General features: G+C 39.4%; 1 protein-coding gene across 1 annotated transcript; it reads left to right on the forward strand.

Annotated features, from left to right (window-relative positions):
- Positions 1 to 504: 504 nt before the first annotated feature.
- mov10a (Mov10 RISC complex RNA helicase a) lies at positions 505 to 19,426 on the forward strand. Its single transcript, XM_053635877.1, has 22 exons — positions 505 to 1,971; positions 2,270 to 2,369; positions 2,519 to 2,715; positions 2,934 to 3,175; positions 4,525 to 4,780; positions 6,095 to 6,232; positions 8,172 to 8,334; positions 8,527 to 8,678; positions 8,778 to 8,948; positions 9,027 to 9,174; positions 9,487 to 9,648; positions 9,735 to 9,838; positions 9,989 to 10,086; positions 10,161 to 10,259; positions 12,157 to 12,268; positions 12,373 to 12,490; positions 12,650 to 12,841; positions 12,920 to 12,982; positions 13,861 to 13,986; positions 14,236 to 14,324; positions 14,771 to 14,889; positions 19,247 to 19,426. The coding sequence occupies exons 1-22, from the start codon at positions 1,853 to 1,855 to the stop codon at positions 19,303 to 19,305; spliced, it is 3,027 nt and encodes a 1,008-aa protein (XP_053491852.1). The 5' UTR covers positions 505 to 1,852; the 3' UTR covers positions 19,306 to 19,426.
- The last annotated feature ends 786 nt before the right edge of the window (positions 19,427 to 20,212 follow it).

A 20,212-nucleotide genomic window follows, 5' to 3' on the forward strand; every position in this document is an offset into this window, starting at 1 on the left:
AAAATGCAATTTTTATGATCCCTCTTATTTATTTAAATTATTCACACTTTGCAGATTCTGCCAGGTGTATGTAAATTTATGACCTCAACTGTACCACTTTCTCAGAAGTTTTTGTTATTGTGTGATTTTAAAAAAATAGTTGTTTATCGCCAGAATAAGCATTGGACCATTAAACGGAGAAACTTGGCTTAATCAACAAAGAAGGAAAGAAGGTCCTTACTGGATTGTTGTGTGCCTCAATGTGGTAATTCTACAAGATATAATTTGGAAATAAACTTTTGTGCATTTCATTCTGATTCAATAAATTTGTAGCTTTAATGTTGATAATTGTGTCAAATTTTGTACATTTGCCACCTTGCAGTTGATTACAAATCATTTAGGCTAGACAAGGGAAGTCTCTTTCTCTCTCTCTCTCTCTCTCTCTCTATATATATATATATATATATAAATACATATATATAAATACAAAATATTTGATAGAACTGACCAACTACATAGTACTTACATTTATAATATAGCCATTATTATGTTATTTCGTTTGATTGTGTTTTTTTTCTTTTTCTTTTGTTTTAGTTCCCTCTCTTTTTGTGAGTGTTGTATCTCTTTGTTTTTCTTTTTTTGCTTCAAATGCAAGAAAACCAATAAATAAAGAAAGAAATTGACTTTCTTAAACAAAGTAGTAGAATCTAATATATGAGTCTGGGTCTTTAAAGGTAACACCTTTAATACATTTTAACACTTTATATAATACTTTTAACACTTTATAAAATAACAAACTAAATTTTTTCCTACTCCACTGTCTCTATATATCCTCTGAATCATATCTTCTTCCACAATAACCACACCACTCAAAAATTGCACCACTCTATTCCGGTAAACAACAGCTGACCTTGGACCTACCAATAGTGCCACCCTGTTTTTTTCCGGTAGGCACAGTCCACATTGATTTTGGTGTTTAGGCACTTGATTGCCAGCAGACCAAAAGGTGACCACTCAGGTGTTTTAAAGTCCCGCATATACAAATACAACGCAATCAGGAGATGCCCTCAGCCAGGACCAGTAATGGTAATGGTTTTAATTGTTAGATGATTGTTTGTAATGATATTTGTAGTGGAAACCATTAGAATTTCTGTGATGGTTTCTACACCTTTTTTTTTTTTTTTTTTTTTTTAAATTTCAGCACTGAAGTTACACTCAAGTCAGAATCCTCCAGGTACATCTAGAATGCAACCTGAGTGATTATATAACACCTGCACCGTTCATACACGACACATTCACAATCCCTTTAAAGAATGGCTTAAATTCCTACAAAACTATTTTTTGCCTTTATTGCATTAAGTTAATCCGCGCCATTTTATGCAACTAGCCAATAGGCGCACATGCATGCATTATACTTTTCAATGAAAGTTATTATTATTATTATGTGTCAACACTTAATTCATTTACGGAAGCAAACAAGCACAAATTGTACATTTAAGACTAGTCCTTGTTAAATGATCAAGTTATTCAAAATCTATAAATATTAGTGATCAAGTAACAACGGATGTAGCGTCAAGGGTGCCCAGGGACCGTCTAAAAATTATAATCTAATAATTTGTTTACCTTCAACAACATGCAGTTTTATAGGCTCTTTGTGTTGGTCGGAGATGATAAAAGCTTTTTATATTCATAAATACGTCAAATTGTGCATGAACATGTATCTTGTTTTCTGGTCTGTGCTGGGATTTGTCTTCGTTTTGAATGCGTTCATGTCATTGCTCGGCTAAAACGCGCCCTTGGTTTATTCCGCCCTATGTGAAGGGGTTACTACACAGCAGAGGAACCGAAACTCTAGCAGCTGTTTAACAGAGCAATGCCTTCACTCAGAGAAGTTTATGAAGTTGGCTTGGATTTCATCGAGTTCTTGGGGGAAAGAAAATCAAAAACGGACAAAAAAGAGCTTCGAGACATTTACAACCTCGAGTTTAAAAGGTTTCACTGGGAAAGCTTTCTGTTTATTCTGCAGGCTTGTTTGCAATAAATAGCTTTAACCTTTTAAATAAAGTATCATTCTTAAACCAAGTGTAATTCTTAAACCAAGTGTAATTCTTGAACCTAAGGTATAATGCTACACGTAGTTCGGGTTATATGTCCAGCAGAAGTACAAAAAATAGCCTGTCATAATAATTGTGTGTTTATTGTGTTTGTGAAGTTCTTCCAGACAATACTGTATGGCTAATGATGACTAATGGTCGTATGATTGTGACTGTCTGTCTTCCTGGTTTCTTAGGGAAGGAGGACCTGCTTTTTCTAGGTTGGTCTCTGCCTTGGTGTATTTCAACAAAGCCAGTATAAGACGAGGTGAAGTTGTCCTGCATGCCAAATCTCAGGTAAGTCCCCTTTCTGTGTGTCTCTCTTTTCTGTCTGTCTATTTTTGCGCCTCTCTTACTTTTTCCTCAGTCTCTACTGCTGCTCTCTCTCTCTCTCTCTCTCTCTCTCTCTCATATATATGGTACCACTCCTGAATTCTCTTACATAGGTACGTCTGTACTACTGTGACCAGTGGAGATCCAGGACACACTCAAATCCGACTGTAGACTCGAGACCTGATCATGAAGACAGCACAGCTCCAGACTCTAGGCAAGGTGCCCCGTACTCATCACCCCGTGTCAACCCTGTCCTCACGCCAAAAAAACGACTGGCTCAGGAAACCCTTAAAAAACTCAGGGCAAACAGGTAAAGGCTAGAGCAGTGCTGAAGTTCTGCCAAGTTAGGTTTTCTAACAAACTGCGATTACCACAGCACAAAGAATAGATCTTGAATTCACCAGCAAAACCGATGCTCAGTTTATGGATACAGATGCACCTTATAACATATCTGTCCTGTCCACGTATAAGTTTTTTTTTTTTTTTTTAAACACCAATCAGTCTTTGGTATTTTATCATTCTTTACAGACCACAGCTTATTTCTGACAAGGGAGGCATCGAGGTCACATCATCTCCTGTGAGCAGAAATGGAAAGATCGTGCTCAATATTGAGCTTCTAGACACAGTGTATGTGGTGAAGTTCCAAATCGTAAATAAAGGGCAAAAGTGCATTCACTTCACCTTCTACACAGCGCTGCACAGGATACGTTGCTTCACTTTAGTCGATGAGAGGAGAGTGAGCAGGGTTTCCCCTCTGCTCCTTTGTCCAGGTGAGAAAAACCTCTATGAATGATCTTATACTAAACCTACTACTGTATATATTTCAGATGGAAATAAGATTATCAGCGACTATTTTAACATGATATTTAATTTCCATTCTACATTATATAAAAAATAATAGATAACGGTGTGTACTGTTACAGAAAAATGATAATAATGGGGTGGTGTCATGCGGCATATCCTGAAGTATAGCAGTTTGCCAGCACTTATGAGATGAGAAAGGAATGTTATACTTTTTTAACCATTTGCAGTTATAGTTAATGTTGTGGAACTGCTGTGAGACAAGTACATTCATATTTTAACTTGTAACAGCTATAAATAGACAGATTCTCTTTTCATCTCAAGCTAATAAGCCAAAAAAACACAGCTTGCCATGTTTTCTGCATACAACAAAGCTCTCTGTTGTGATGACTTTCCTGTGGTTGAAAACGTAAAGAAGCTTTACCTCTGATTCACAGTGTTGGCACTCAAAACTCAATCAAAAAATCTCCTCACAGAAAACTTCACCATATCAACAAAAAACTTTATTTTTTATTATTTTTTAATTAGTTTATTTGGAAGATGCACCATACAAGTCCCTATATACAATAATGTATTAGAACAAGCACTTTAATGTAAACCTGTGATTTGCCTTGTAGCTGGAAAATTAATCAACCCCTTATGACCAATCAGAATTGAGAATTCAACAGTGCAGTGGTATAAACACACATTAATAATGGATGCATGGTTTACTTGTTCACATTCAATAGTGGAATCTAGGGATTCAATGATCCAATACTGAGTATTGGTATAAGGGTTGATCCTGAATGTTGGATCAGTCTTGGATTTGGCATACGTTCTGACATTCATTTTATACATAGAAAGTGGCTGTTGATTGACACAATTCGGATCTTTTAAAATGAATGTTCAATATACAGCATGTCCTTTCTTAAAGCACTAGTGAAATTATTTCCATAATTAGCTTCTTACTATTGGCTATATCTTATGAAGAATTTACTATTGATTGCAATAGAAAGAACAATGTTGGTCTTTCACATCTGAGGAATTACTGAATTTCCTTTAGAATTGTTTTTATTTTTCTAGTATTTTTATATAAGCTATCACCACTGTGATATTTTGCTTAATGTGGCAAGGTCAGAGTGCTTCAGAGAGTTTGTTTGACGAGTATGTATGACAGTATCAGATCAGTATTGGGTCTTGGCCAATGCTTGGAGCTCAAATATAAGTATCAAAAATAGAAAATGAGGGATTGGTGCATCTCTCGGGTAATCTGATTGTGCGAGGTAAAAACAAATAAATAAAATATTTCTTTTGATTAAAACCTGTTAATGTCTACCAGGTGAGAGCTATGCAGTTGAGGTGAAGTACCAAGCTCGCAACTATGGCTATTTCCCAGCCACGATGTACTTTGAGTTCTGCCCCGAGTCCGAGTCTTCAGAACCCCCCAAACCATTCTGCATTGTGAGGGAAATTGAGGCAGTGGTGCACACTCAACTGAGCACTGATCTGGGCCCAACAAGTCCGTATAGAGCCAGACAGAAAGGGCAGAATCGCCCCAAGGACCGAGTGGTGGAGGAGGGTGTGCCTCCTGAGAGGTAAGTCTACTGGAATGTAGAGTTCTCTTCCCAGAACATAGGAAAGATAATGGGTGGATTACAAAATCAAGCTCAATTGGTGGAAAGTACTGTTACCTTGCCAAATAGTAAGTCAGTCTTTTCAACACTATTTACTGACATAGTTTTATTGTTTAAATGCATTATGGCATAAGGCATGAATGCATTTTGAAACCTTTTGAAAGGCAGAATCTACTTTCGACACGTCACACCAATGGCCTTGCACAGTTAGGTCTGTCATGATTACTTTATCGACTTATCGTATGATATATGGACATGACCTCGAAAATTTTTGCTGACCTCGATAATGCCCATTGTGTTTACATGCGTGTTTGTTTACATAAGAGTGAATAGCACCATGTCAGGCAGACAAATCCAAATCATGAATCAAAATCAGTAAACAGAACACAGGCACAGGCCAGGCAATCAGTGAACAGCAAAAACAGGGATAATCCAACGTACACAAACAAGAAAACGGAACTAGATCAATAGCTTGGAGAATAAGTCAGGCGTCAGGTGGCAAACACTAAACTGCACACAGCGGCCGGCGCTAGGGGGGGATTCCTGGCACACCAACATTTTAACCATTCCTGCTGCTTCTTTCTTCTCGTCAGCTCTATTATTTGCATTTAAGAATAGTTCTAGTGTTTCAAATAATCCAGTCATAGTCAATAATGTCGGGTTTAAGCCGCTTATGCCACGTGAGCCGAAGCTGAACAGTGAATGAACATCGGTAAACTGAAGTGCTTTATTAGCGGGTTAATTAACTCACCCAAACGCATCATGTACACACATGAGATGAATCAGACATTTACACAGCATAAACCTAATATTACAACTTGCTTCTGTACGAAATGACACAAAACCATGTATATGCTAATATATAAAATGTGTAAGTATTTGGTTTCATTTTTGCATTTTCTCTTCAACTAAAATGCCACTAATATTCAAAGCCATTTTAGTCAGAGTAAAATTTACATAAATTAATAAATATGACATGACAAAATATTGACTAAATTTAAAGCATATTTTTGTAAGAAGAAAAAAAACCTATGCTATTATATAATCATTAGCCTAGATCAGTGGCATAAAATGGTATTAAAATGACAATAATATTGTTCTTCGCAATTATCTCTGGGACTATATATCGTCCATTAGTTCTTGTGACAGGCTTATTCACAGTACTAAAATTCCCTATAGGAGCCTTTACAAGATTTGTGTGCAACATGAACATTGAATGGATTTACATGGATTCAGTGCAGTTATTCTTTCCTTTTTTTCTGTACTCTGTATCAGCATGACGCATGCTTTAAAACAGCCTGTGAAGCTCAAAGACTATAAGTACTCAGCCTACCTGAAGAACTTGGTCCAACACTGGAATAGTGATGGTGAGAAACTTTCTCCTACAGCCAGGCAGCAGCTTCACAGAGCGAGGTGAGTTTCTGCTAATCAGAAATGTTTACCATTTAGGTTCTGTTCACTACTTAGCAATCAATGCCCCATTGACCCAAGTCAAGTCTCAAATGCAAAAACCTCAGTATAATTTCACTTATTAGCTGTGAAAGCTATATTTGTGCCATATTATGTTCTTCTTTTAGTACAAAGTGAATGTGCATCATTTTAAACTGAACAGAAGGCTTAAGCAACAAGGATGTACAGTATCTCACAAAGGTAAGTACACCCCTCACATTTTTGTAAATATTTGATTATATATTTTCATGTGACAACACTGAAGAAATGACACTTTGCTACAATGTGAAGTAGTGAGTGTACAGCTTGTGTAACAGTGTAAATTTGCTGTCCCCTCAAAATAACTCAACACACAGCCATTAATGTCTAAACCGCTGGCAACAAAAGTGAGTACACCCCTAAGTGAAAATGTCCAAATTGGGCCCAAAGTGTCAATATTTTGTGCGGCCACCATTATTTTCCAGCACTGCCTTAACCCTCTTGGGCATGGAGTTAACCAGAGCTTCACAGGTTGCCACTGGAGTCCTGTTCCACTCGTCCATGATGACCTCACGGAGCTGGTGGATGTTAGAGACCTTGTGCTCCTCCTCCTTCCGTTTGAGGATGCCCCACAGATGCTCAATAGGGTTTAGGTCTGGAGACATGCTTGGCCAGTCCATCACCTTCACCCTCAGCTTCTTTAGCAAGGCAGAGGTCGTCTTGGAGATGTGTTTGGGGTCGTTATCATGCTGGAATACTGCATACTGATCATGCTCTGCTTCAGTATGTCACAGTACATGTTGGCATTCATGGTTCCCTCAATGAATAGACGTATGAGTGCTGCCAGCATTGCTGCAGAGGTTGAAGGGGTGGGGGGTCAGCCTGTCAGTGCTCAGACCATACGCCGCACACTGCATCAAATTGGTCTGCATGGCTGTCGTCCCAGAAGGAAGCCTCTTCTAAAGATGATGCACAAGAAAGCACGCAAACAGTTTGCTGAAGACAAGCAGACTAAGGACATGGATTATGAGACCAAGATAATCTTATTTGGTTCAGATGGTGTCAAGCGTGTGTGGCGGCAACCAGGTGAGGAGTACAAAGACAAGTGTGTCTTGCCTACAGTCAAGCATGGTGGTGGGAGTGTCATGGTTTGGGGCTGTATGAGTGCTGCCCGCACTGGGGAGCTACAGGTCATTGAGGGAACCATGATTGCCAACATGTACTGTGACATACTGAAGCAGAGCATGATCGGTATTCAGTATTCCAGCATGATAATGACCCCAAACACACCTCCAAGACGACCTCTGCCTTGCTAAAGAAGCTGAGGGTGAAGGTGATGGACTGGCCAAGCATGTCTCCAGACCTAAACCCTATTGAGCATCTGTGGGGCATCCTCAAACGGAAGGTGGAGGAGCATAAGGTCTCTAACATTCACCAGCTCCGTCATGTCGTCATGGAGGAGTGGAAGAGGACTCCAGTGGCAACCTCTGAAGCTCTGGTGAACTCCATGCCCAAGAGGGTTAAGGCAGTGCTGGAAAATAATGATGGCCACACAAAATATTGACACTTTGGGCCCAGTTTGGACATTTTCACTTAGGGGTGTACTCACGTTTGTTGCCAGCGGTTTAGACATTAATGGCTGTTTGTTGAGTTATTTTACTCACTACTTTACATTGTAGCAAAGTGTCATTTCTTCAGTGTTGTCACATGAAAATATATAATCAAATATTTACAAACATGTGAGGGGTTTACTCACTTTTGTGAGATACTGTATATGTTTGACAGACTTTCATAATGTCTTAAAGTTCAATGCCCACAGACATGTACTTTTTGAATATTTTGTGAGCTAAAACCCGGTGCAAACTGCAAATATACACAAGTGCATGTATTACCATTGCTTACTGGAGTTTTTTCATATTCTCAGAGGTTTGTTGGAGTCGCCCATGTCTGTAAAGCAGTATGCTGAACGTTTCCACCTTATCCTACACCTAGAGGAGATTCAAATGGAAGAGGATATAAAGAAGTATGATCTGTATGGCCAGACCATGAAACAGAACAGAATGAACAAAAACCTACTTGTACTGCAGGTGAGTGCCAATTCTTTCATGTCCAAAAAATAGGTGTAACTGGTATAATATACAGTAGTGAGTTCTTTATTATTTATTTGTTTGTGTTCTAATTTATCTAATTCCTTCCCTAACACCCAAGGTCATTTAACAGCATTTGGACTGGATTTATTTGGATTGGATTTATTGTTTTTCTCTCTCTCTCTGTCTCAGGTACCTGGCGTGGCGGAGAACAGGCCATCTGTGCTAAGAGGAGATAACTTGAATGTGTATTTGTCTGAAGATAAGGCCCAGCCTATCACTGTGTATAAAGGCTATGTTCATCGTGTAGAGCTGGAGAGTGTTAAGCTGGGGTTTTCTAAGAAGTAAGAAGGGCAACAAGCCTTGAGAATCAGTATTTTTTTATACCATGATTTAATATGCTACTGTTGGACCAGTTTTTTCTTTCTTTTTTTTTTCTGTAGGCTTATAAAGAAATTCATTCCCAAAATGAAGTTTAACGTAGAGTTCAGCTTCAATCGCTTCCCACTTAAGCTCCAGCATCGAGCTGTACAGCTGGTGGCTGAACACAGGCTGGGAGACGTGTTGTTTCCCATTCACAATGGAGTCAAGCAGGCGGCACTGCCAAAGCTAAGGTCACTCAGATTCAACCATTAACTCCATATGATAATCAAAAGTATATTTGTTGGATACAAATTATTATTACTGTGCAGGATATACAACCGAGATCTGGAGACCAACCCTGAGCAGAAGGCAGCAGTGCAACACATTTTGTCTGGCCAATATAAACCTGCCCCCTACCTGATCTTTGGTCCACCTGGCACAGGAAAAACTGTCACGCTGGTCGAGGCCATAAAACAGGTATATCATTGCATATTTCTGAATGTGCATAATTGAGAATCAGAAAATCAGACCGTACCCGTTGGACCTTGGAACTGAATCCATTGTGTAAATTGTGGCTTGATGTTTCAGTATACCATTCATCAACATTAATATCACAAGGGTCCAATTGGTGCTGTAAAATAGGTGATGCATCTCGATGGAACAAATCTGACAGACTTTGGCAGTACTTGGCAGTGTATTTAAAAAAAAAAGAAAAAAAAGAAAAAGGATGTAATATAAATAGTTCACTGGTGAAAACCAATGGTGTCTTTGCATGTTTGCGTGGTTTAGGTGAATAAATCTGGTCCTGGTGTCCATGTTCTGGCCTGTGCGCCTTCGAATAGTGCTTGTGATCTGCTGTGTGAGAGGTTGCTGGGATTCGTGGATGCCCATCGTCTGTTTCGTCTCTATGCCTGCAGTAGAGATCCCCGTACTGTGCCACTGAAACTACTGGTATGCATACATGCTACATAATCGATCCTGTAGAAAGGTTTGTGTTGAGATTATGTATCTTAATTTATTTGTGTGTCTCTTTACAGAAATACAGTAACTGGCTGGAAATGCAGGACAGTTTCATCTTGCCCTCTAAGGAAACTCTGATGAACTACACCATCATCGTGGTCACGCTCATCACTGCTGGAAGGTAAAAGCCCCTCTGCCCTAACAGTATTTTATAACTACACGTAGCATAACATGATTTCAGTTTTTTGCCACTCATCTTACCTCTGAAAATGACCTTCATTCAGCATCTTACATAATAGTGTTCCTGAGCTACTGGTTGCACTGTTTTCAGGCTTGTATCTGGAGGCATCCCAGTGGGTCACTTTACGCACATCTTCATAGATGAGGCTGGGCAAGTTGTGGAACCTGAATGTGTTGTCGGAATTGCGGGTAAGTAAGTATGACAGTCTGTTTGAAAGTGCAAGATCATTTCTGTTGTCATTTCTAGAATCATGTTTCCTCAGGTCTTCTCCATCCCGAGAAGGGCCAGCTGGTTTTGGCTGGAGACCCTAAGCAGCTTGGCGCTGTCCTTAGATCTCCACTGGCACAACAACACGGACTGGGTAACTCGCACTGTTGTACAACCCCAATTCCGAAAAAGTTGGGACGGTATGGAAAATACTACTAAAAACAATGAGGAGTGATTTGTAAATGTACATTGACTTGTATTTAAACAAAAACTGTATAAAGAGAAGGCATTTGATGTTTTACTTAATCAACTGCATAGTTTTTTGAAGGTAAACGTTTATTCTGAGTTTGATACATGCAACATGTTCCAAAAAAGTTGGGACAGGGACAATTTAGGACTAATAGCAATGTGACAAGTTGAAATAAGAAGGTGATATGAAACAGGTGAGGCAATCGTCTAATGATAGAATATATCTAAGAATATAAGAAGCCTTATTGGATGAAACAGGCGAATAATCCAACACTTTGAGAACAACATTCCCCAAAGACAAATCTGTTGGATTTTGGGCATTTCACCTTCTACAGTGTAGAATATAATTAAAAAATTCAAGGAATCAGGTCAAATCTCTGTGCTTAAAGGGCAAGGCCAAAAACCACTGAATGCGCGTGATCTCCAATCCCTCTGACATCACTGTCTTAAAAACCGTCATGAGTCTGTAATGATATCTTGACCTGGGCTCGGATTCACCATTTGCCGCTGCATCCACTCGTGCAAGTTAAGGCTTTACTATGCAAAGCAGAAGCCAAACATCAACACTGTCCAGAACTGCCGCTGACTTCTCTGGGTTCGGTCTCATCTGAGATGGACAGTAGCACAGTGGAATTGTGTTTTGTGGTCTGACGAGTCAACATTTAATGATAATGCATCTTTATTAGTCACATATACATTATAGCACAGTGAAATTCTTTTTTTCGCATATTAGGAAGCTGGGGTCAGAGTGCAGGGTCAGCCATGATACAGCACCCCTCGAGCAGAGAGGGGTAAGGGCCTTGCTCAGCTTGGCAGTGCTGGGCTGGGCTCAGGGCTTGAACCCTTGACTTTCTGATCAGTAACCCAGAGCCTTAACCGTCAAGCCACCACTTTTAACCGTCAAGCCATTTTTGTTTTTGGATAAAACAGCCGTCGTGTTCTCCGGGCCAAAGAGAAAAAAGACCATCCAAACTGTTATCAGCGTCAGGTCCAAAAGCCAGCATCTGTCATGGTATGGGTGTGTGTCAGTGCCCATGGCATGGGTAACTTTCACATCTTGAGGGCACCATTAATGTAGAAAGATATGTACACATTTTGGAGCAACATATGCTGCCATGCAGACGTCTTCTTTTCCAGGGACATCCCTGCATGTTCAGCAGCACAACGCCAAACCACATTCTGCCCGGATTACAAGTGCATGGTTGTGTAAGCAGAGAGTGTGTGGTTTCTAGCATGGCCTGCCTGCAGTCCTGACCTGTCTCAGATTGAGAATGTGTGGTGCATTATGAAGCGCAAAGTAATCCAACGAAGGCCCAGTACAGCACAGCTGAAGAAATACATAATGGATGAATGGAGGAAAATTCCTGCTAAACTTCAAACTCGCTAAACTCAACCAGCTGGTGTCTTCAGTGCCCAAATGTTTAATAAGTGTTATTAAAAGAAAAGGTGATTTTACACAGTGTTAAACAGTCGACTGTCCCAACTTTTTTGGAGCGTGTTGCAATCAGATTTGAAAGGAGTGTAGTTCAAAAAATAAATTAAATTCACAAAGTAAAAGATCAAATAATGTGTTTTCAATATAGTACAGGGTGAACTGAATTTTCAAATGCCTTTTTTTTTTTTTTGGCATTTTCCATACTGTCCCAACTTTTTTGGAATTGGGGTTGTATGATTAAATATTTAGACGTGTAGTAAGACTCTGGGCTCAGCAGAATAGTTAAGCTTTTAACATTTACTCTGGAATGCAAAATTCAGAGTGTTAAACATGCTTTTTGGCTGTAATATCCATGGGTGTGAAACAGGGCTTTCACTGTTGGAGAGACTGATGACCCAAAACTCCCTCTATCAGAAGAACCAAGATGGCCACCAGGGTTATGACAGTTGCTTTGTCACAAAGCTACTACGTAACTATAGGTGCCATTTTCATTTCCCCTTTGGCTTTGTTTCCATGGTTACAAGGTTATTCCAACTGGTTCTGAAGCTAATTAATGTTCACTTGTTTCATCTTATTTTTGCAGGTCTCATCCTACTATTCTGAAAATCCCTAATGAACTTTTCTATGACAATGAGCTGCAAGTATTTGCAAATCAAATGGAGCGAGAGGCCTTCTGCAAGTGGGAGCACCTTCCGAAACAGGTACTTCAGTCTAATGCTTTGCAGCAGTTCCCATGAGAAATTTTTGCAGCTCTTGGCTATTCACAAGGTAATGTTATGACTGATGCCTGTGGAGGATGTGGCTTGTTATGGAGACTGTGTGCTGAGTGTTCAATTTGGCAACATTGTGTTGTTGACCAGGGCTTCCCAGTGATATTCCATGGGGTGATGGGAAAAGATGAGAGAGAAGCAAACAGCCCATCCTTTTTCAATGTGAGCGAGATAGAGGTCCTCATCGGCTACCTCAAAAAACTCCTGCAAAGTCATGGAAAGAAGGGTCTGCCCAAACTCAGTGCCAATGACATTGGCATCATTGCTCCCTACAGGAAGCAAGTAAGAATACTCATAGCTAATTTTAGTATCTATGTGGATAGATTTTTGATTCATTAACTTGAAAATATATTTCACCAGGTGGATAAAATGCAGAAAGCTCTCAAAGCAGTAAGAGAACTACATCAGTGGAAAGACATTAAGGTTTGTCAGCTTTTTCCTTGGAAATAGCCTATATTTAGAGACCTGATCATGATGAGTTTCTGACTTTGGTAAACATAGGTTATTTACATGTTGCTGATTATACACTCACAGAGCACTTTATTAGAAACACCTGTACACATACACATTCATGCAGTTATTTAATCAGCCAATCATGTGGCAGCAGTGCAATGCATAAAATCATGCAGACATGGGCCAGCAGCTTTGGGTAATGTTCATCAGAATGGTGACAAAATGCTGACCGTGGTATGATTGTTGGTACCAGATGGGCTGGTTTGAGTATTTCTATACCTGCTGATCTCCTGGGATTTTTACATGCGACAGCCTCTAGAGTTCAAATAGAATGGTACAATAAAGAGAAAATGTCAATGGAGAATGGCCAGACTGGTTCAAGCTGAAAAAACACTACAGTAACTCAGATAATCAGCCTGTACAATTGTGGTGAGCAGAAAAGCATCTCAGGATGAGGCTGCAGTGGGCACAGGCTTACCAAACCTGGACAGCTGAAGACTGAAAAACCTAGCCTGGTCTGATGACTCTTATTTCTGTTGAGGCACACAGATGGTTGGTCAGAATTTGGCGCCAGCAACATGAATCCATGTACCCAACCTGCCTTGTGTCAACAGTCCAGGCTGGTGGAGGTGGTGTAATGGTGTGGAATCATGTCAACATGGACCAGAATCTCAAAGAAATGTTTCCAACATCTTGTAGAGTCCATGCCATGCAGAATTGAGGCTGTTTTGAGAGCAAAGGGAGGCCCTACCCAGTATTAGTATAGTGTTCCTAATAAAATGTTTGGTGAGTGTATGTGAGAAAGTTTACACCAAAACGAGGTATGACTTATGTACCTGGTGCTACAGGTGGGCTCAGTGGAGGAGTTCCAGGGGCAGGAGAAAATGGTGATCATGGTGTCTGCAGTCAGAAGCAGCAACAGCTATGTTAAGATGGACCAAGATTTTAACATTGGTTTCCTCACAAATGAGAAGGTATACCTGTTTTTGCCCTGTGGCTGGGGCTTACTTTTAGGTCAGTATTAGACCAATACTGGTTAATGCTGAGGAAACGGTTCTAAGAGGTACTAAAGTAATGGACTGGTATATGTAGTATGTATTTTTTCTTTATTTATTTATTCATTCCTGTATAAGAATTAAATTGTTTACTCTGTTGGACAGGTATTTGTAGTGCTTAGCGTAGCATTAAGTTCTGTGTCTGAACCTTTTTCTCTTCTGCAACAGAGGTTTAATGTAGCCATGACCAGAGCCAAAGCTCTGCTTATTGTGGTAGGAAACCCTGTCATCCTGAGCAAGAATCCCACCTGGCAGAGGTAGGACACAGTATCTTAAACTTTTAGGACACCTGTAGGAATTTCAAACTAGTTCATTCTTTTCTAATGCAAAACAGTATACAGTTATTCAGTAGTTAGACCCAATGTGCTAATCCATATACCATGCCTTGTATAAGTATTCACGCCCTTTGAACTTTTCCACATTTTGTAGTGTTAGTAACTGAAATGGGTTATTTTGTGTGTGATTCGTGGCATAAAAGCCCAGTTAAGCCTATTTCAATTGTCCAAACTAATGTGGCCAGTGGTGGTCCTATGGCAGTCCCTTTCATTGATGGATGGTGTATGCTGATAATCTACATAGCAACTGTGGGGCTACAGTCAGGATTTATATACCTACAAAGTGCACCTATGGGGTGTATCTGATAATGTGAACACTGAGTCTATATGGGTACGGATGACCAAATACAATTCTGTGTATATGTTAGGTTTTTTCAGTACTGTGAACAAGAGCAAGGCTACACTGGCTTTGACTACAAGGATTTTGAGGGGGAGGACGATGTGGTGACTCGACTGGCATCTTTAAAAATCCACACCTCTGCTGATGGTAAGTATCTTGCTCAGAAATATTCACATTGTTTTGTTTTCAGTCTTCTATCCATAACAGACTTCTCAGGAAATAATGATGTTAACGAGTAAGAATAATTCATTACAGTAATTTTGGTGACGTTCAAGTCAGTTTGTGTGTGTGGTGCTGATTATCACAGTATTCCTGATTCTCTTGATGTAACGTGCAGAAAAACCTCTGGTGAGGTGTACTCTTATGCCAGATACTAAAGCAACATCTACAATGACAGAAATTTGGGAATGTACAAAACCAACATTGTCTCTCACTGTTCTACACTGACAGGAATGATTTGTCCACACGGCACTAAAGAATGGAAGGATGATTTTTAAAAAGGTTTTATTAGTTTAATGCGTGTTTAGCAGTACAGTGGAAATACAAAAAGGTCTACACACCCCTGTTAAAATGGCATGTTTTTATGAAATCAAGATAAATCAAGTCAGATCTTGTTCCACTTTTGTGATTATAGCAACCAACAAAATTCTAATGAAAAACAAATAGAATTATTTTTTAGGGGGAAAAAAAACTTACAATAACCTTGTTGCATAAATGTGCACACCCCTTAACTAATAGTTTGTTAAAGCACATTTTGCTTATAATACAGCACTCTCTTTTTGGGTAAGAGTCTACTAACTTAACACACCTAGACTGGGTGATTGTATTCCACTCTTCTTTTCAAAATTGCTATAAAACTGAGCCATAGCAATTGAGCCTCTCTCGATGGCGCTTAGAACTCTTCCTGTATTTCAGGGTATAATTCGCAAAGGAATTGAACATAAACTAGCCCTATATGCTGACGACTTACTACTTTATGTTACAGATCCGATTGCATCTAGTCCTGAGATAATACGCATATTAAATGACTTTGGGAAATTTTCCGGGTATAAACTGAACCTACAGAAGAGTGAATGCTTACCCATAAACCAATCTGGCCAAAAAATAAAACAGACTGAAATACCTTTTCATTTGGGGGACTCAAAATTCAAATATCTCAGAGTTAATGTCACTTGTTCTTATTCTGCGTTAATGGTGGCGAATTTTACACCCTTAATTTCATACATTAAGTTGGCCTTCCAAAGATGGGCAGCTCCACCATTATCCCCTCTTGGTAGAATAAACAGTAAAAATGAACATTCTTCCAAAATTCCTCTACCTTTTCCAGTCCATCCCTTTGTTTTTACCCAAAATTTCATCAAGAATATAGACCAATTAATCTCCTCTTTTGTATGGGCAGGGAAAACTCCCAGGGTTTCCAAATTTTCACTTCAGAGGAGTCGACTAAGTGGAGGCCTCTCCTTGCCCAATTTCATGTATTATTATTGGGTGGCTAATATTCAGAAACTGGTGCTCTGGGTGCAGGCCCCCTCTCTTCCATGGTGCCACTTAGAAGCGAAGTCTTGTACTTCAACCTCCTTCCCTGCTATGGTGTTCTCCTCCCTTACTATAGCCCTTTCACAATACACGGATAATCCAATAGTATGTACCTCTCTAAAAATTTTCTATCAGTTTCGCCGTCATTTTAAATCCATCTCAGCCTCAACCATGGCACCTATATGTAATAGCCACCTCTTTCCACCCTCCTTTATGGATTCCACGTTCTCTTTGTGGGAAAAGAAGGGTCTGAAACGCTTTGAGGATCTTTTCATTAATAAAGTGTTTGCAAACCTTTCTGAATTATCCTTGTCATTCAGCCTGCCTCCGTCTCACCTATTCCGTTAATTTCAAGTTAGGCATTGTGTCTCCTCCCTATTCGCTGGTTTTCCCTCCTTACCTACAAAGTCTGCATGGGAAGAGGTGTTCAAGCTGAATCCTCATAAGGGTGGCATTATTTCACGGATATATGCAACGATCTGGTCACAGGACGATTCTTACAATATCAAAACCATTAGTGCTTGGGAAGAAGAATTGGGCGTGGAGCTTGAGGATGATTACTGGGGCAGAGCGTTGGATAATATACGTACCACCACGTCATGTGCTAGACTTAGTTTCATACAATTTAAAGTGGTCCATAGAGCTCACCTCTCTAGGAGTAAACTGTCTAAAATATATCCCAATGTTCCTGACGTGTGAAAAATGCAAACTTTCGCCCTGTAACCTCAGTCATATGTTTGCAGTCTGTCCCAAATTGCAGAACTTTTGGAACTCTTTCTTCAAAACTATGTCTGACGTTCTTAAAATCAAATTAGATGTCTGTCCTTTAATTGCCATCTTTGGTGTTCCATCTCAGCATCAACCTCTGAACCATAAAGAAGCTAGTGTTGTGGCCTTTGCATCATTACTTGCTCGGCGCAGAATACTGTTGTCTTGGACCTCTCCACAACCCCCCTCTATATCAGTCTGGCTTAAAGATTTAATCTTCTTTTTAAAACTTGAAAAAATCAAGTACAACATCAGTGGCAGGGGTGACTCATTTTTGGGAAAATGGGCACAATTTATTACCTACTTCAATGATGTACGCACCCTGGTGGTGGATTGAGGAGAGGTGGACTGTAATTCCTGATCATCTTACCCCTTTTTTTGTTGTTGTTGTTTTGGGTTTTTATGTTTGTTAGTTTTTTTTGTTTGTTTGTTTTCTCTGGTTGTTTGTTTATTGTTTTTTTTGTTTCCCCCTTTCTTTTGGTTTTGGCTGTGGTTGTTTGTTGGGGTTGTTGGGTGGGGTGTTATGTAAAATGTAAATTTTCAATAACAATTCTATGATCAAAAAAATTGCTATAAAATTGTGAAGAGATCTCTTATGCAGATCCCTCTTCAAGTCATTCCACAGGTTTTCAATAGGATTTAGGTTTGGGCTCTGACTGGGTCATTCTGAAATGTTGATCATTTTCTGAAGTATTTCTTAGTTAACTTGGATTTGTGCTTTGGGTCGTTATAGTGCTGGAAGGTGACAATTTTCTTCATCAAAGAATGGCCAAGACACAGCCTCCGATCCTATTTTGGGTTGCCAGTTATGACGACATAACTTTTGAAGACATATGAATATCAAAATTATATACAATCACTTTTGTGCGGCCCTGTCCATTGATCATCTGAGCCAATGTTAGTAAGATTTGGACAAAATTTTAATGAGCATTAGTAAAAAAACTGAATACTGTACATTTCAAAAGAGTGTACTACTACTGTAATGGGTGGAGTCTTAATGTAAGATATGGATTGTGATCAATATGAGGAGAGTAATCTCTAAGAGTTCAACAATTATAACCATTTGAAAAGTGCATTTTTTTTAAACTACTGGTGGCGCTATAGAGTTGGTCCTAGAGACCCCATAATTGATCAAGATACTATTCATGGTCATATCTATGTGTGTGCCAAATTTAATATAGAGCTGCCATAGACTCCCAGTGAGAAATAATATTATTAATAATAATAATAGGGAAACTAACTGATGCAATAGGTGCCTATGCAGCTTCGGTGCTTGGCCCATAATAAAGTAAGTCCTACAGCAAGATCTTTATTTGGGGTTAGAATAACTACATTGATGACAGGTGTATGATAATTATGTTTGAACATGAGTTTGATTGGTGTGATTTGGTTAATTCTGAGTCACATGCCCCATTATAGAAAGATGTGCACACTTGTGTACTATTTTTATTTATTTTTCACTTGAATTTTGTTGGTTGCTAGATCACATTAAAAGGTGGAAAAAGATCTGACGATCAGTTTTAACAGGGGTGTCTAGACATTTTCTATCCACTGTAGACATGATGAAATTTGAGGACATCTTTACCACCATAGCAGTATAGCTTCTGATGAGGACAACATTTGGATGAGGACTGTAGACAGTTCCCTTAATCAGAAAGCAGTTATTAAGCCTGAAGTGTCAGTGCTACAAAGCTCGGATTGTTACTACAGACACAGGAAGGTTTCAGGAAATAGGGTGCTCATGTATCACATGCATCACACCCTAAGATTATTATTTTGTCAGTTAGCCTGAATGTAGCTCAGAATTAAACCTCACAATCACAGTACAATAAATTGCAATCACTAGACCACAACACTGTCTTATTTTTTATGAAGTTCCAGCAGATATTTTCTTACTCTCTACATATGGGTCCTGAACATGTCTAAAGACCTTGACACTGTCACGGCCACATTTTTGTTTGTCAAATATTTTCCACACATTCCCAGATCTCAGGGACATATAGAAAGCAACATGTAAATTAACTAGCTATTTTACCTCCCTCCCCATCACTGTAATAAGCATAATGCGGGCGGGGGGGAGCCCCCCCCCCCACCCCCACACATCTGCACAATTCAGATGTCATGCCAAAACATGTGGAAGCTGTCAAGATTTACACATTTACATCTGCATGTCATTAAAGATTTGTGTGATTCTGTGTAGAAATAGAAGCGAGTGCAGTGCAACAGCATGTGCATCCAGAGTGGAGGAACGAACAGTAACAATTCCCACAGATCGACCGTCGACCATGTGCGTAGTGAGAATCTGGGCTGTGACCATTGCAGCACCTTCCTAAGCTGCTAAGAGCAGAGAGACACTTTCAAAAGTTAATACCAACAGTACTACCTGAAACATTTCCTCATGTGCTGATGTGATACATATTTACATTGTTTTCATATTAGATTATATTTCCTACTTCAATTAAGGTACCATAAATAAAAAATCATCACAGATCACGTTCCATAAATTTATCCATAAAGTAAATTGAACAAAATTATCATCAAGTGCTTAGTACAAAATCATTTTATGTGTTCATGATTTCTTGCTTTCAGAGTGAATCATTGACTACATTTACATGGACAGCAGTAATCTAATTATTGACCTTACTCTGAGTAATATAATAATGTGATTAAGGTGTTTACATGAGTCGCTTTTAGAATACTCCTGTCATGTTCCCGTTTTACATGTTATAGAACATAATTAGATTAACAGCACACGTCATTATGTCACCGCGCTCCGATGTCCGTCCAGAATTTCACGTATCAACACACAGTTTTGGGTGTTTTTATTAAATTTTTTATGAACGCTTTAAGTGCAGTTAATTATTTGTCATGCTGTACGTGCTAATGGACAACTGCTTGAAGCCGTGGGCTGCGTCCCAAACCGTGTACTTACCATCTATATAGTAGCCGAGATACATGTATTTTTCCCCACTACAGGCCTATAGTAGGCAAGTATGCAGCTTGGGACACAGCCGTACTCTCTTGTTCGCCGTAAAATGTTGAGCTCTGCCGTGCGTGATCGTGACCTGTCGCAAAATGCGGTGAGAACTCTCACACAACGTTCATAATGTGATTAAGGGGTTTACATGTCTGTAATACCCGTCCATAATGCGACTAAAAAAGGAGT

Source organism: Ictalurus furcatus, chromosome 11 (genome assembly GCF_023375685.1).
Source record: "Ictalurus furcatus strain D&B chromosome 11, Billie_1.0, whole genome shotgun sequence".
Taxonomy (NCBI): domain Eukaryota; kingdom Metazoa; phylum Chordata; class Actinopteri; order Siluriformes; family Ictaluridae; genus Ictalurus; species Ictalurus furcatus.

Bases quoted from the DNA above. Each gene is read 5' to 3' on its own strand.
- mov10a (XM_053635877.1), top strand. From the start codon at position 1,853: ATGCCTTCACTCAGAGAAGTTTATGAAGTTGGCTTGGATTTCATCGAG. The intron at 12,269-12,372 runs GTGCCATTTTCA...TTATTTTTGCAG, and splicing joins AAGCTACTACGTAACTATAG to GTCTCATCCTACTATTCTGA. The intron at 12,983-13,860 runs GTTTGTCAGCTT...CTGGTGCTACAG, and splicing joins ATCAGTGGAAAGACATTAAG to GTGGGCTCAGTGGAGGAGTT.